We start from the raw sequence: 13,166 nt of genomic DNA, 5'->3' as shown, positions 1-13,166 counted from the left end.
TTTGTTCTTAACTGACTTGTCTTGTTAAATAAAGGTTAAATAAATAAACAGTGTTGGAAAAAGTACTCAATTGCCATACTTGGGTAAAAGTGAAGATACCTTGATAAAAATGACTCACCTAAAATTGAAAGTCCCCCGGTAAAATACTACTTGAGTAAAATAAAAAAAATGTATTTGGTTTTAAATATACTTAAGTATCAAAAGTAAATGGAATTGCACAAATATACTGAAGTAAAAGTATAAATATTTTCAAATTCCCTGTATTAACAAAACCCAAACGGCACAATTTTCTTATTTTTTGTCATTGATGGATAGCCAGGGGCACACACACCAACACTCAGACATAATATGTCAAACATATGTCAGACTTTTTGTTTTGTTTAAACAGCCTATTCGTTTTTGCCAGCTCAAGAGGTTTAACTCCCCAAAGGCCTCACTGGTCCATTTCTTCACTGTATGTTTGACAGGCTTGCAGGTTTTTCGTTCCTGTCTGTATGAGGGAATGAGTTGGATCATCACATACTCATACTTTCCGAGAGTGGCGTGGTATGCCCCTTTAATGATGCTGTAACAATGGTCCACATTTTCCCATTCTCTTGTGGGGCATTTTGCATGTTTTCTTTTAAATCTGGGCAGATCGTAGCTCAGACTTTTGTGGTTGGAAACCCCTAGAATGATGAATGCAGAATTCAGGTATTTTCTTTCCTCCTCTGTAACTTTGACATCCAGAAGCTGTCGTGTCATCTGCGCACAGGCTTGCTGTGGTATGTACACACCAGCCAGTGAAAGATGTGCTGCAAAGTAAGTTTTATCATTCTGAATTCCTCCTGTAGATAGCTGGCTATACATCGATGGGGGCACAGTGAGCTCATGTCATGCCTATGTAGCAGACATGAGCCGTTCATGATCACATGAGGAGGTAGCCTCGCCTGCGAACTTCAAAACCAGTGTCTGCCCTCAGTCCAAGGGGAAATTTCCTGAATTTCCTAAAGATGTTGGTTGCTCACATGGGAGACCCGGGTTCATATCCTGCCTATTACAATGGCACCCCATGTTGGGCACTCTCTCATGGGGGAGGAGGTCAAAGGGTGGTAAATATAGCGGACATGAGTCGGTCATTATCACGTGATGAGATAGCCCTGCCTGCAAACTTCAAAACCAGTGTCTGCCCTTAGACCGGGATCATATCCTCCATGTTACGTCACTAAAGGTGTGAATGGCTAGCAAGCTAGTGGCAGTATTGTCAAGTATACTGTCATCAAAACACATTGTTTGGACTGTATGAAGCAGGGCTCTCCAACCCGGTTCCTGGAGAGCTACATGTTGCAATTGCAACATCAACTACTTAGTTACCTGACCAACTACCAATCAAAAAAACATAATAATAATATAGCTCGCTGTTACCGTAGTCTGCACACATTGAGGAGTGCCAATAATGATGAAACCTTGATTTTGGTTAAATGTATTTTGTATTAAATAATTGTAAGATTTTAGTTGTTTCCATTGAAACATTAATAAAGTACAGTATTTCTCACATGTTGGTATTTTGAGTTTATCTCTATAATTATATTGTTTATATTTTTTTAAGTATTGTTTGTGCATTGGCAGTAATTTTAGAGCACACTGTATCATAAGGCTTTATACAAATGGCCTGGACTTCATAGTTTACAGGCCACATCAGGCCTGCAAGTAGGGTTGAAAAATGCCCCCAACTTTCCCGAAAAAATCTTCAAACCAGGATTTCTTGGAAATTTACCAGGATTTTTACAAGACTAACTGTAAGTGCTGTGTAATTCGTATTGGAATCTAGCCAGCCTTAGGCTATCCAACAGTTGAAATGTTTTATTCACTCACAACCTGCATTTATAATGACTGCCAGGGTTAATAACAGTGAGAGGAAACTACCTAAGCCATTTAAACTGGAACAACCATTTCAGTAACGGGTGCACAAATTCAATGATTAGATTAGTTTAGATTTTTTTTAAATCTTTGTGTAACATACAATTTAATCAATCAATTAGTCAATGTACATGCACCCAGTCCCTTACCACAACAAACATATATGTTGTAAGTCTAATGACTTGCAAAAAGTCCTGTGATTGTTCTTTTGGGGCATTATTATTCGTCATTTTTTCACATTGTTACATTTTAACATCAAATTCTTACAAAATACACCATTGATATAGACCTGGACAGTATATGTTATCAAGCAGTAATGTACATTACTACACGTGTTAAAGACATTGTGTCGCCATTGAGCCACTAGAGGGTGGTGTTAAATAACATCTGGATTGATTCATGACGTCCTTAAAATGTACTTTACATTTAGAATACTTACATACTATTTATCATTAAATAACATGGAACAAACACAGACTTTGGTCTTTGGAATGTACACCCCAAAATGACTAAAATGTCTTTATAACAAGCTTATGCCTTTGGCAATTAACATGTCATTACAATCCAATACAGCCAAATCATGCTGTATCAACACCACATTCTGAATCAACACCAAATGTATCTATAATAACAACAGCTAACTGAGATAAGTAATGTAAGTGTATTATGAAAGAAACAATTACAACAACAGTATAGTTTGAAAATAACATTATCAAATCTGTGTTTGTCAAACTTTTGAAAAAAATGTAGGAACTATAAACGCCTTAATTTTAGAGTTAAAATATGTTTAGCTATCACTTTGAACCATGGATAAAAGAAAGCATAAATTATTGGATTAATTAAGGAATTAAGAAATGGCAGCAAGAGTAAGTAAGTTAATGATTGTAGAAAAAAAAAATGTAGAAAAAAAATTGAAATCCAACAAGTGAGATAGGTGAAAACTACAATAGATAGAGTTTTTGCTGCTTTTCTCTCAGTCTTATTCACCAGTACAGTTTTAACACCAGACTTGGTGGCAGCCTCTTTTGAAAATATCTTTCTGGCCTGTGATCTGGCGACGACAAATATTTTGAAATAAAGTGTTATAATAATATAGCATGGGACAACCATTATAATTACAAAATCAATGGTTTTACTCCAGTTAAATCCTTCAAAAACAAAACATTCTTCAAAACACATTTTGGGTACCTGTAGAGTTACAGAGTTATTTGAAATAGCAGCATTGTATATGCTACACCAACACCAGATAATCAATATCCAACAGATAATTCTTGGTATTGTTATTTTGGAGTGGTACAACAAGGGATAACACACAGCTACATAACGGTCAATAGATATCAAAACCAAATTGCCCAGAGATAAAGAAATAATTAAGTAACCGATGAAGAGAAAAAACACACAGAAATATTTCCCAAAAACCCAGCATGATTCCATTACTGCCACAGTCACTACTGGTATCGCAATCAGTCCCACCAGGAAATCTGTCACAGCCAGAGAGAGGATGAGCAGGTTGGTTGGAGTGTGGAGCTGCTTGAAGTGATAGATCGAGATGATCACCAGTATGTTCAAAAATACTGTAACCGCTGAAATTAATGAGAACAAAATGTACAGTGTTATGTATATAGATGTCGATAGCGAAGCCTTCCTGCAAGAAGAGTTATGAAAACAGTGTTGAGCATCTTTGTGTTCCTCCATTTGTAAGAAAGGGTAAAAATTCTGAGGTCCTGCTCCTGTTTGATCCTTTGTATGACCCTGTCAGGTCACCCTTCTGACAGACTATGAGCTCTGCCTCTCTATTTATCCCTGTGTGACTGAGGGAAACTCCCCCTCCTCAGAGTCTCTCGACACACACACCACTAAAACATACATACTGTAAGTGAGCACAAAAGAATTACAAACGGTCAGAAAAACAAATCATTTGTGGAACCATATTGAGATCACAGCAATATAGTGGTGAATAGATGTATGACAAGTCTGACAATTTTAATCTGGAAAAAATCGTATGGTCTATGTTTTGGTGACTCAAAGGTTATTTGACATGGGAAATAGGATGACTGTTTTGGGTGATGTCAGTGCTCAGCTTGGACTTCACACTACTTCACAACCTCAAAAGACATGACGTGACGGCATGTCAGTTAGCCAGTGTATAGGAATGTTGTAGGGATGTTAATAAGATGGCATAACCTCATGGTATATGCACTAATGAGCATGTAAATCTAAATTAGTAGTACCATTATAGGAAAATGCAATATACAGTGCATTCGGAAAGTATTCAGACCGCTTCCCATTTTCCACATTTGTTACGTTACCGACTTATTCTAAAATTGATAAAACACATTTTACACACAATACCCCAGTACCCCCCCCCCCCCCCACTGACGCGCGGGGACAAGGAGGACGAGGTGCTGGGCGATCCAGGTGGAGGCGGTGGAATTCTATCAGGAGAGAGGTGTCCCTCACCGGAACCCAGCATCTCTCCTCCGGGCCGTACCCCTCCCAGTCCACGAGGTACTGTAGGCCCCCCACCCGGCTTCTAGAATCCAGAATGCCTCGAACTGTATACGCCGGGGGCCCATCGATGTCCATAGGGGGGTGGAGGGACCTCAGACACTTCACCTTCTTGCAGGGGACCAGCCACCACCGGCCTGAGGAGAGACACATGAAACGAGGGGTTAATACGGTAATACCTAGGAAGTTGTAACCTATAACACACCTCGTTTATTCTCCTCAGGACTTTGAACGGCCCCACACACTGCGGCCCCAGCTTCCGACAGGGTAGACGGAGGGACAGGTTTCGGGTCGAGAGCCAGACCCTGTCCCCCGGTGCAAACACGGGGGTCTCACTGCGGTGCTGGTCAGCGCTCCTCTTCTGCCGTTCTCCCGCTAACCGTAATGAGTCCTGAACGGCTTTCCAGGTGTCCTTGGAGCGCTGTACCCATTCCTCCACCGCAGGAGCCTCGGTCTGACTCTGATGCCATGGAGCCAGGACCGGCTGGTAACCTAACACACACTCAAAAGGAGACAAGTTAGTAGAGGAGTGGCGTAAGGAGTTCTGGGCTAGTTCGGCCCATGGAACATACCTTGCCCACTCACCAGGCCGGTCCCGACAGTAGGACCGCAGAAACCTGCCCACATCCTGGTTAACGCGCTCCACCTGCCCATTACTCTTGGGGTGAAAACCTGAGGTTAAGCTAACCAAGACCCCCAGTCTCTCCATAAATGCCCTCCACACTCTGGACGTGAATTGGGGACCCCGATCAGAGATGATGTCCTCAGGCACCCCATAGTGCCGGAAGACATGGGTAAACAAAGCCTCAGCAGTCTGCAGGGCCGTAGGAAGACCGGGCAATGGAAGACGACAGGACTTAGAAAACCAATACAGGTCATGCTCCAGTAGTCGCCCAAGTACCTTACGCACCAGAGACACATGCTCCGCACGTGTGGCAGAATAGATCAAGATGTCATCCATGTATACTACCACTCCCTGCCCGAGCAGGTCTCGGAGAATCTCATCTACGAAGGATTGGAAAATGGCTGGAGCATTCTTCAACCCGTATGGCATGACGCAGTACTCATAATGACCAGAAGTAGTACTAAATGCGGTTTTCCACTCATCTCCTCCCCGGATACGTACCAGATTATACGCGCTCCTCAGGTCCAGTTTTGTGAAGAATTGCGCCCCGTGAAATGATTCCATTGCCGTAGCGATGTGAGTGGGTAGTGGGTAACTAAACCCCACTGTAATGGAATTTAGACCTCTATAATCAATACACGGACGCAGACCTCCATCCTTCTTCTTCACAAAAATGAAGCTTGAGGAGACGGGTGATATGGAGGGCTGAATGTACCCCTGTCCCATCGATTCGGAAACATATGTTTCCATCGCAACTGTCTCCTCCTGGGACAATGGATACACGTGACTCCTAGGAAGTGCAGCGTTTTCCAGAAGGTTTATCGCGCAGTCCTCTCGACGATGAGGTGGTAATTGGGTTGCCCTCCCTTTACTGAAGGCGATATGCCAAATCGGCATATTCAGAGGGAATGCACACGGTGGAAACTTGGTCTGGACTCTCCACCGTAGTCGCACCAACGGCAACTCCTATACACCTACCTGAACACTCCTCTGACCACCCCTTAAGAGCCCCCTGTCGCCAGAAAATCACCGGGCTGTGTTGAGCTAACCAGGGAACCCCCAACACCACTGGAAACGCAGGTGAATCTATAAGGAACAGGCTAATCTGCTCCTTATGATCACCCTGCGTTACCATGTCCAGCGGCACCGTAGCCTCCCTAATTACTCCTGACCCTAATGGTCGGCTATCTAAGGAGTGCACGGGGAAAGGTTGATCTAACGACACCAGGGGAATCCCTAGCCTTAACGCAAGCCCACGATCCATAAAATTCCCAGCTGCGCCTGAATCGACTAGCGCCTTATGCTGTAGAGAGGGGGAAAACCCAGGGAAAGAAATCAATACAAACACAGGACCGACAGGAAGCTCTGAATGAGTTTGGTGTTTACTCACCTGTGGTGATCGAACAGTGTTCTGCCTGTCCTCCCGACTCCTAGACGAGTTCCTCCAGCACCGGTCGGACGTGTGCCCTTGTCGACCACAACTGGTGCAGGAGGACACTCCTCCTCCGGTCCCCCTCGAAGCCGTACCTCCTAATTCCATAGGGATAGGAACAGGGGGGCTGGGGATTGGAAACGACAGGACCTGATCCGAACGCCCGCGAGCAGCCAGCAGGTTGTCGAGACGGATAGCCAGATCGATAAGCCCATCCAGTGAATATGTGGTGTCCCGACATGCCAGCTCCCTGCGGACGTCCTCCCTGAGACTACATCTAAAATGATCAATCAAGGTCCTGTCGTTCCATCCTGCTCCTGCTGCCAACGTCCTAAACTCTAGGGCAAAATCCTGTACACTCCTCGTCTCCTGACGCAGGTGAAACAGCCGTTCACCCGCCGCCCGACCCTCGGGTGGATGGTCAAAAACAGCTCGGAATCGGCGGGTGAACTCTGGGTAATTATCCCTAGCCGAGTCCGGACCATTCCACACTGCGTTGACCCACTCGAGGGCTCGCCCAGTCAAGCAGGAGACGAGGGCGCACACGCTCTCCTCTCCAGAGGGAGCAGGACGCACGGTAGCCAGGTATAATTCCAGTTGAAGGAGGAAACCCTGGCACCCAGCCACCGATCCGTCAAACTCCCGTGGGAGTGTCAGCCGAAGAGCCCCAGAGCCAGATGTGGTCGCAGAAACAGGAGGTGCTGGAGAAGGGGTTTCTAGAGATGAGGTGGGGAGGCCACTCCTCTCCCATCGATCCATTCTCTCCATCATTTGTTCCATAGCAGAACCAATCCGGTGAATTACGCTGGTATGATGGAGGACCCTCTCTTCCATCGATGGGAGAGGAGACGCTGCTGCTCCTGCTGATTCCATGGTGGTGCGGGATTCTGTCACGTCTAGTCAAGGTGGGTGGAATCAGGCGCAGAGAGCAAATAGTGATAAGTAGTTTATTCTCTGGTGAACAAAAATAAACACGGACAACCCAAAATACAAACAGGGTGAAATTATCCAAAACAGGATAGCAGACAAGCCGGAGAATAATAAACACAAAAACACAGACAGACGAAACGAATGACAAAACAAACAATCCCACAAAAACAAGGGCGGGACAACCTACATTATATACAGATACTAATTAACTAACACACAGGTGAAAACAATCAGACAAAACCAACAGATACACGAAAAGGGATCGGTAGTGGCTAATAGGACGGTGACGACGACCGCCGAGCACCGCCTGAACGGGCAGGAGAGCCAACCTCGGCGGAAGTCGTGACACCATAATGACAAAGCGAAAACAGTTTGTTATTAATTTCTGCAAATTTACTATAAATACAAAACTTAAATACCTTATTCATGTAAGTATTCAGAAAATTTGCTATGAGACTGGAAACTGGGCTTAGGTGCATCCCGTTTCCATTGATCACTCTTCAGATGTGTCTACAACTTGGGAGTCCACCTGTGGTAAATTCAAATGATTGGACATGATTTGGAAAGACAAAAACCAAGTCATGAGTTTGAAGGAATTATCCGTAGAGCTCCGAGACAGGATTGTGTCAAGGCACAGATCTGGGGAAGGGTACCAAAACATTTATGCAGCATTGAAGGTCCCCAAGAACACAGTGGCCGCCATCATTCTTAGATGGAAGAAGTTTGGAAGCACAAAGACTCTTCCTAGAGCTGGTCGCCTGGCCAAACTGAGCAATCGGGTGAGAAGGGCCTTGGTCAGGGAGAGCCTTGGTGACCCAATTGTCACTGACAGAGTTCCAGAGTTCCTCCGTGGAACCTTCCAAATGGATAACCATCTCTGCAGAACTCCATCAATCAGGCCTTTATGGTATATTGACCAGACGGAACCACTCATCAGTAAAAGGCACATGACAGCCTGCTTGGAGATTGCCAAAAGGCACCTAAAGGACTCTCAGACCATCAAATCAAATAGATTTATAAAGCCCTTCTTACATCAGCTGATATCTCAAAGTGCTTTATAGAAAGACAGCCTAAAACCCCAAACAACAAGCAATGCAGGTGTAGAAGCACAGTGTCTAGGACAAATCCCCATCGAATGGCCAGACAGAACCTATGAAGAAACCTAGAGAGGAACCGATGAGGTGTGGCCAGTCCTCTTCTGGCTGTGACGGGTGGGGTTTATAACAGAACATTGCCAAGATGTTCAAATGTTCATAGATGACCAGCAGGGTCAAATAATAATAATCACAGTTGTTGTCAAGGGTGCAACAGGTCAGCACCTCAGGAATAAATGTCAGTTGGCTTTTCATAGCCGATCATTCAGACGATGAGAAACAAGATGCTCTGGTCTGATGAAACCAAGATTGAACTCTTTAGCCAACCGTCGCGTGTGGAGGAAACCTGTCACAACTCCTACGGTGAAGCATGGTGATGGCAGCATCATGCGGTGGGGATGTTTTTCAGTGGCAGGGACTGGGAGACTTGTCAGGATCAAGGGAAAGAAAAGATGTACGGAGCAAAGTATAGAGAGATCCTTGATGAAAACCTGCTTCAGCATGCCCAGGACCTCAGACTGGGGCATAAATTCACAATCCAACAGGACATTACATTTACATTTAAGTCATTTAGCAGACGCTCTTATCCAGAGCGACTTACAAATTGGTGCATTCACCTTATGACATCGAGTGGAACAGTCACTTTACAATAGTGCATCTAAATCTTAAAGGGGGGTGAGAGGGATTACTTATCCTATCCTAGGTATTCCTTAAAGAGGTGGGGTTTCAGGTGTCTCCGGAAGGTGGTGATTGACTCCGCTGTCCTGGCGTCGTGAGGGAGTTTGTTCCACCATTGGGGGGCCAGAGCAGCGAACAGTTTTGACTGGGCTGAGCGGTAGCTGTACTTCCTCAGTGGTAGGGAGGCGAGCAGGCCAGAGGTGGATGAACGCAGTGCCCTTGTTTGGGTGTAGGGTCTGATCAGAGCCTGGAGGTACTGAGGTGCCGTTCCCCTCACAGCTCCGTAGGCAAGCACCATGGTCTTGTAGCGGATGCGAGCTTCAACTGGAAGCCAGTGGAGAGAACGGAGGAGCGGGGTGACGTGAGAGAACTTGGGAAGGTTGAACACCAGACGGGCTGCGGCGTTCTGGATGAGTTGAAGGGGTTTAATGGCACAGGCAGGGAGCCCAGCCAACAGCGAGTTGCAGTAATCCAGACGGGAGATGACAAGTGCCTGGATTAGGACCTGCGCCACTTCCTGTGTGAGGCAGGGTCGTACTCTGCGGATGTTGTAGAGCATGAACCTACAGGAACGGGCCACCGCCTTGATGTTGGTTGAGAACGACAGGGTGTTGTCCAGGATCACGCCAAGGTTCTTAGCGCTCTGGGAGGAGGACACAATGGAGTTGTCAACCGTGATGGCGAGATCATGGAACGGGCAGTCCTTCCCCGGGAGGAAGAGCAGCTCCGTCTTGCCGAGGTTCAGCTTGAGTCGTTCCGTTGAGTGTAATAGTTTCGACAGTGCTGCTATTCGGGGGCTAGCTGGCTAGCTAGTAGTGTTGTTTAAGGACAACAGCCAAGGCAACACAGGAGTGCAGTGTTACAGGTTAGTAACAACATGATTAGGGACTATGTTCATTGTTGTTTAGGGGAAAAGGGGAAAAGGTCAGTTGTACAACTGAATGCGTCTTCCACATTTAACCCAACCCCTCTGAATCAGAGAGGTGCGGGGGGGATGCCTTAGTCAACATCCACAGCGCCTGGGGAACAGTGGGTTAACTGTCTTGCTCAGGGGCAGAACAACATATTTTTACATTGTCAGCTCAGGGATTCAATCCAGTAACCTTTCGGTTACCGGCCCAATGCTCTAACCACTAGGCTACCTACCGACCTAACTAGCTAACGTTAGCTGGCTGGCACGTTAGCTAACGTTATGTAACCTGTACGATCTTACATGTTGTTTACTTAGCTAGGTTCATTATTTACCTAGCTAGCTAGATACATGTCTTAAGTTAAAGTGTCCCAGAACCGTTTGCTTTGCTAGTTAGATCCTAATGTTAACTAGATAACATTGAACCTGGTTGGTAGCTTTCAGCATGTTCATGCAGGGTAGTAACAACATGATTTGGCACTGTGTTCATTGTTGTATAACTAGCTAATGTTAGCTGGCTGGCTTGTTAGCTAACGTAACATGACGTGTGTGATCTTACACGTTGTTTACCTAGCTAGGTTCATTGGTTACCTAGCTAGCTACCTACATGTCTTAAGCTCTAAGTGTACAACACCCATTGAATATGGCTGGTGTCAGTAAACGTTGGCAAAAAAAGCGTAATTAAATTGTTGCCAGTAAAGCTGGTTAGGCTGTTTTCATGTTATCCAGAGGTAAAAAATAATAATCGGCCAAAGAATCAAGTGTGTGATCTGAACGCTCGGAGAGCGAAACGAAATGGGTAGGGCTACAGCTTAAGAGGGTGTGAATGACGCTGAATGGGTGTACAGTCGTTGCCAAAAGTTTTGAGAATGACACAAATATACATTTTCACAAAGTTTGCTGCTTCAGTGTCTTTAGATATTTTTGTCAGATGTTACTATGGAACACTGAAGTATAATTACAAGCATTTCATAAGTGTCTGTTACTACTGCAAGCAAAGGGGGTGCATGAATTTGGATTGCCCTACACTGAGAAGGATGGGCCAACACAAAGAACAGAGCCCTTAAAAATCAATACCACTACCGAAGGCACCGGGCTCAGCCACAGAGGGTCTAGTTATTGGGTAATGACCTTGCTGGGGATCAGATGTGTGTGGCCCGGTGGTGAGTCAAGTACCTGTAGACACACAGGAAACAGAGGCATTGGAGAGGAAATATCCTGGCATATTCCTAGCCTGTGTAGTGACTCGCTCTCAGATGCAGGCCAAGCAAGTATCGGCAGATATTTCAAAGGATTGAAGGGACCCATCAACTCAGTTAGCAGACACCTGGTTTGCTAAGATATGGGAAGTGCTGTACCCACTACAGTTCAAGTGGGAGTTTCTTGTTGAGGAGCAAAGGAAGGATCCTACCATGGCCCCTCCGATTTAAACCATGTCATTCTTCGTGGAGAATCAGGAGATAGCAGCGGGGTCCCCTCCTGTACTCTCTGTTCACTCATGACTGCATAGCCAAGCACGACTCCAACACCATCATTAAGTTTGCCGACGACACAACGGTGGTAGACCTGATCATTGACAATGATGAGAGGTCAGGGAGGGAGGAGGGAGGAGGTCAGAGACCTGGCAGTGTGGTGCCAGGAAAACATCCTCTCCCTCAACATGATCAAGACAAATTAGATGATAGTGGACTGCAGGAAAATGAGGTCCAAGCTCACCCCCATTCTTATCGACGGGGCTGTAGTGGAACAGGTCGAGAGCTTTAAAACCTCTCTGGGAAAGGGTCTAGTTTCCTGAATTTCCGCCTGACTGACATGCCCAAAGTTAACTGCCTGTTATTCAGGCCCAAAGACCAGGATATGCATATAATTAGCATTGGATAGAAAACACTTTGTTGTTTCTAAAACTGTTCAAATAATGTCAGAGACTATAACAGAATTGATATGACAGGCAAAAATTGTGTATTGTATAGAAATGTCGTTTGACTTGTTTGGACGAAGTTTAGTGGTAGCTTTTTGGACTCCTTTGTCTACATGTTGAACTAGTCGATTACTGAAGTCGATGGTGCCAACTAAGGCTTTTGGGGATATAAAGACAGATTTTATCTAACAAAACAACCATTCATGTTGTATTTGGGACCCTTGGGATTGCAAACAGAGGAAGACCTTCAAAGTAAATTATTTATTTAATCGCTATTTGTGATTTTATGAAGCCTGTGTTGTTTGAAATATACGTTGTTGTGAGGCGCCGTCCTCAGACAATCACATGCTTTTGCCGTAAAGCCTATTGTAAATTGGACAACACAGTTAAATTAACAATAATATAAGCTTTTAATGATACTTGACACTTGCATGTTCATGAATGTTTAAAATTACGATTATTTATTTGAATTGTGTACCCCCCCCCAATTTCAACGGATGTTGTTAGCTGGTGTCCCTATCCCTAATTAAGTTCCTTGGTGTCCACATCACCAACATGGTCCAAACACACCAAGACAGTCAAGAAGAGGGCACGGCAACGCCTATTCCCCCTTAGGAGACTGAAAATATTTGGCTAGGGTCCTCAGAACTCTATAATCTAGAGATTGCATCATCTGTGGATCTGTTGGGGCAGTATGCACATTGGAGTGGGTCTAGGGTTTCTGAGTTAATTTGTGTTGATGTGAGCCATGACCAGCCTTTCAAAGCATTTCATGGCTACAGACGTGAGTGCCATGGGTTGGTAGTTATTTAGGCAGGTTAACTTAGTGTACTTGGGCACAGGGACTATGGTGGTCTGCTTGACACATGTTGGTATTATAGACTCAGACATGGAGAGGTTGAAAATGTCAGTGAAGACACTTGCCAGTTGGTCAGTGCATGCTCAGTGTACACATCCTGGTAATCTGTTTGGCCCTGCAGCCTTGTGAATGTTGATGTGTTGAAAGGTCTTACTCACATCGGCTGCTGAGAGCATGATCACACAGTCGTCCGAAACAGCTGATGCTATCATGTATGTTTCAGTGTTACTTGCCTCAATGCGAGCATATAAGTTATTCAGCTCATCTAGTAGGCTTGTGTCACTGGGCAGCTCCCGGCTGTGCTTTCCTTTGT

The 13,166-nt window shown here is 45.1% G+C and overlaps 1 protein-coding gene across 1 annotated transcript; it reads right to left on the bottom strand.

Moving 5' to 3' along the window:
- Positions 1 to 2,446: 2,446 nt before the first annotated feature.
- Positions 2,447 to 3,653, bottom strand: LOC123999820 (trace amine-associated receptor 3-like). Its single transcript, XM_046305837.1, has 2 exons — positions 3,197 to 3,653; positions 2,447 to 2,950 (listed from the first exon to the last, which is right to left on the bottom strand). The coding sequence occupies exons 1-2, from the start codon at positions 3,592 to 3,594 to the stop codon at positions 2,653 to 2,655; spliced, it is 696 nt and encodes a 231-aa protein (XP_046161793.1). The 5' UTR covers positions 3,595 to 3,653; the 3' UTR covers positions 2,447 to 2,652.
- Between the last annotated feature and the right edge of the window lie 9,513 nt (positions 3,654 to 13,166).

The sequence above is a fragment of the Oncorhynchus gorbuscha genome, linkage group LG16 (genome assembly GCF_021184085.1).
Source record: "Oncorhynchus gorbuscha isolate QuinsamMale2020 ecotype Even-year linkage group LG16, OgorEven_v1.0, whole genome shotgun sequence".
Taxonomy (NCBI): domain Eukaryota; kingdom Metazoa; phylum Chordata; class Actinopteri; order Salmoniformes; family Salmonidae; genus Oncorhynchus; species Oncorhynchus gorbuscha.
The sequence above is the reverse complement of the archived record's forward strand: the minus strand, read 5'-3'. Positions and strand labels throughout refer to the sequence as shown.

Excerpts from the sequence above, each read along its gene's own strand:
- LOC123999820 (XM_046305837.1), bottom strand. The coding sequence starts at position 3,594 with ATGGAGGAACACAAAGATGCTCAACACTGTTTTCATAACTCTTCTTGC. Across the intron at positions 2,951-3,196 it reads GCTGTGTGTTATCCCTTGTT|ATCACAGGCCAGAAAGATAT; the intron begins GTACCACTCCAA and ends TGTCGTCGCCAG.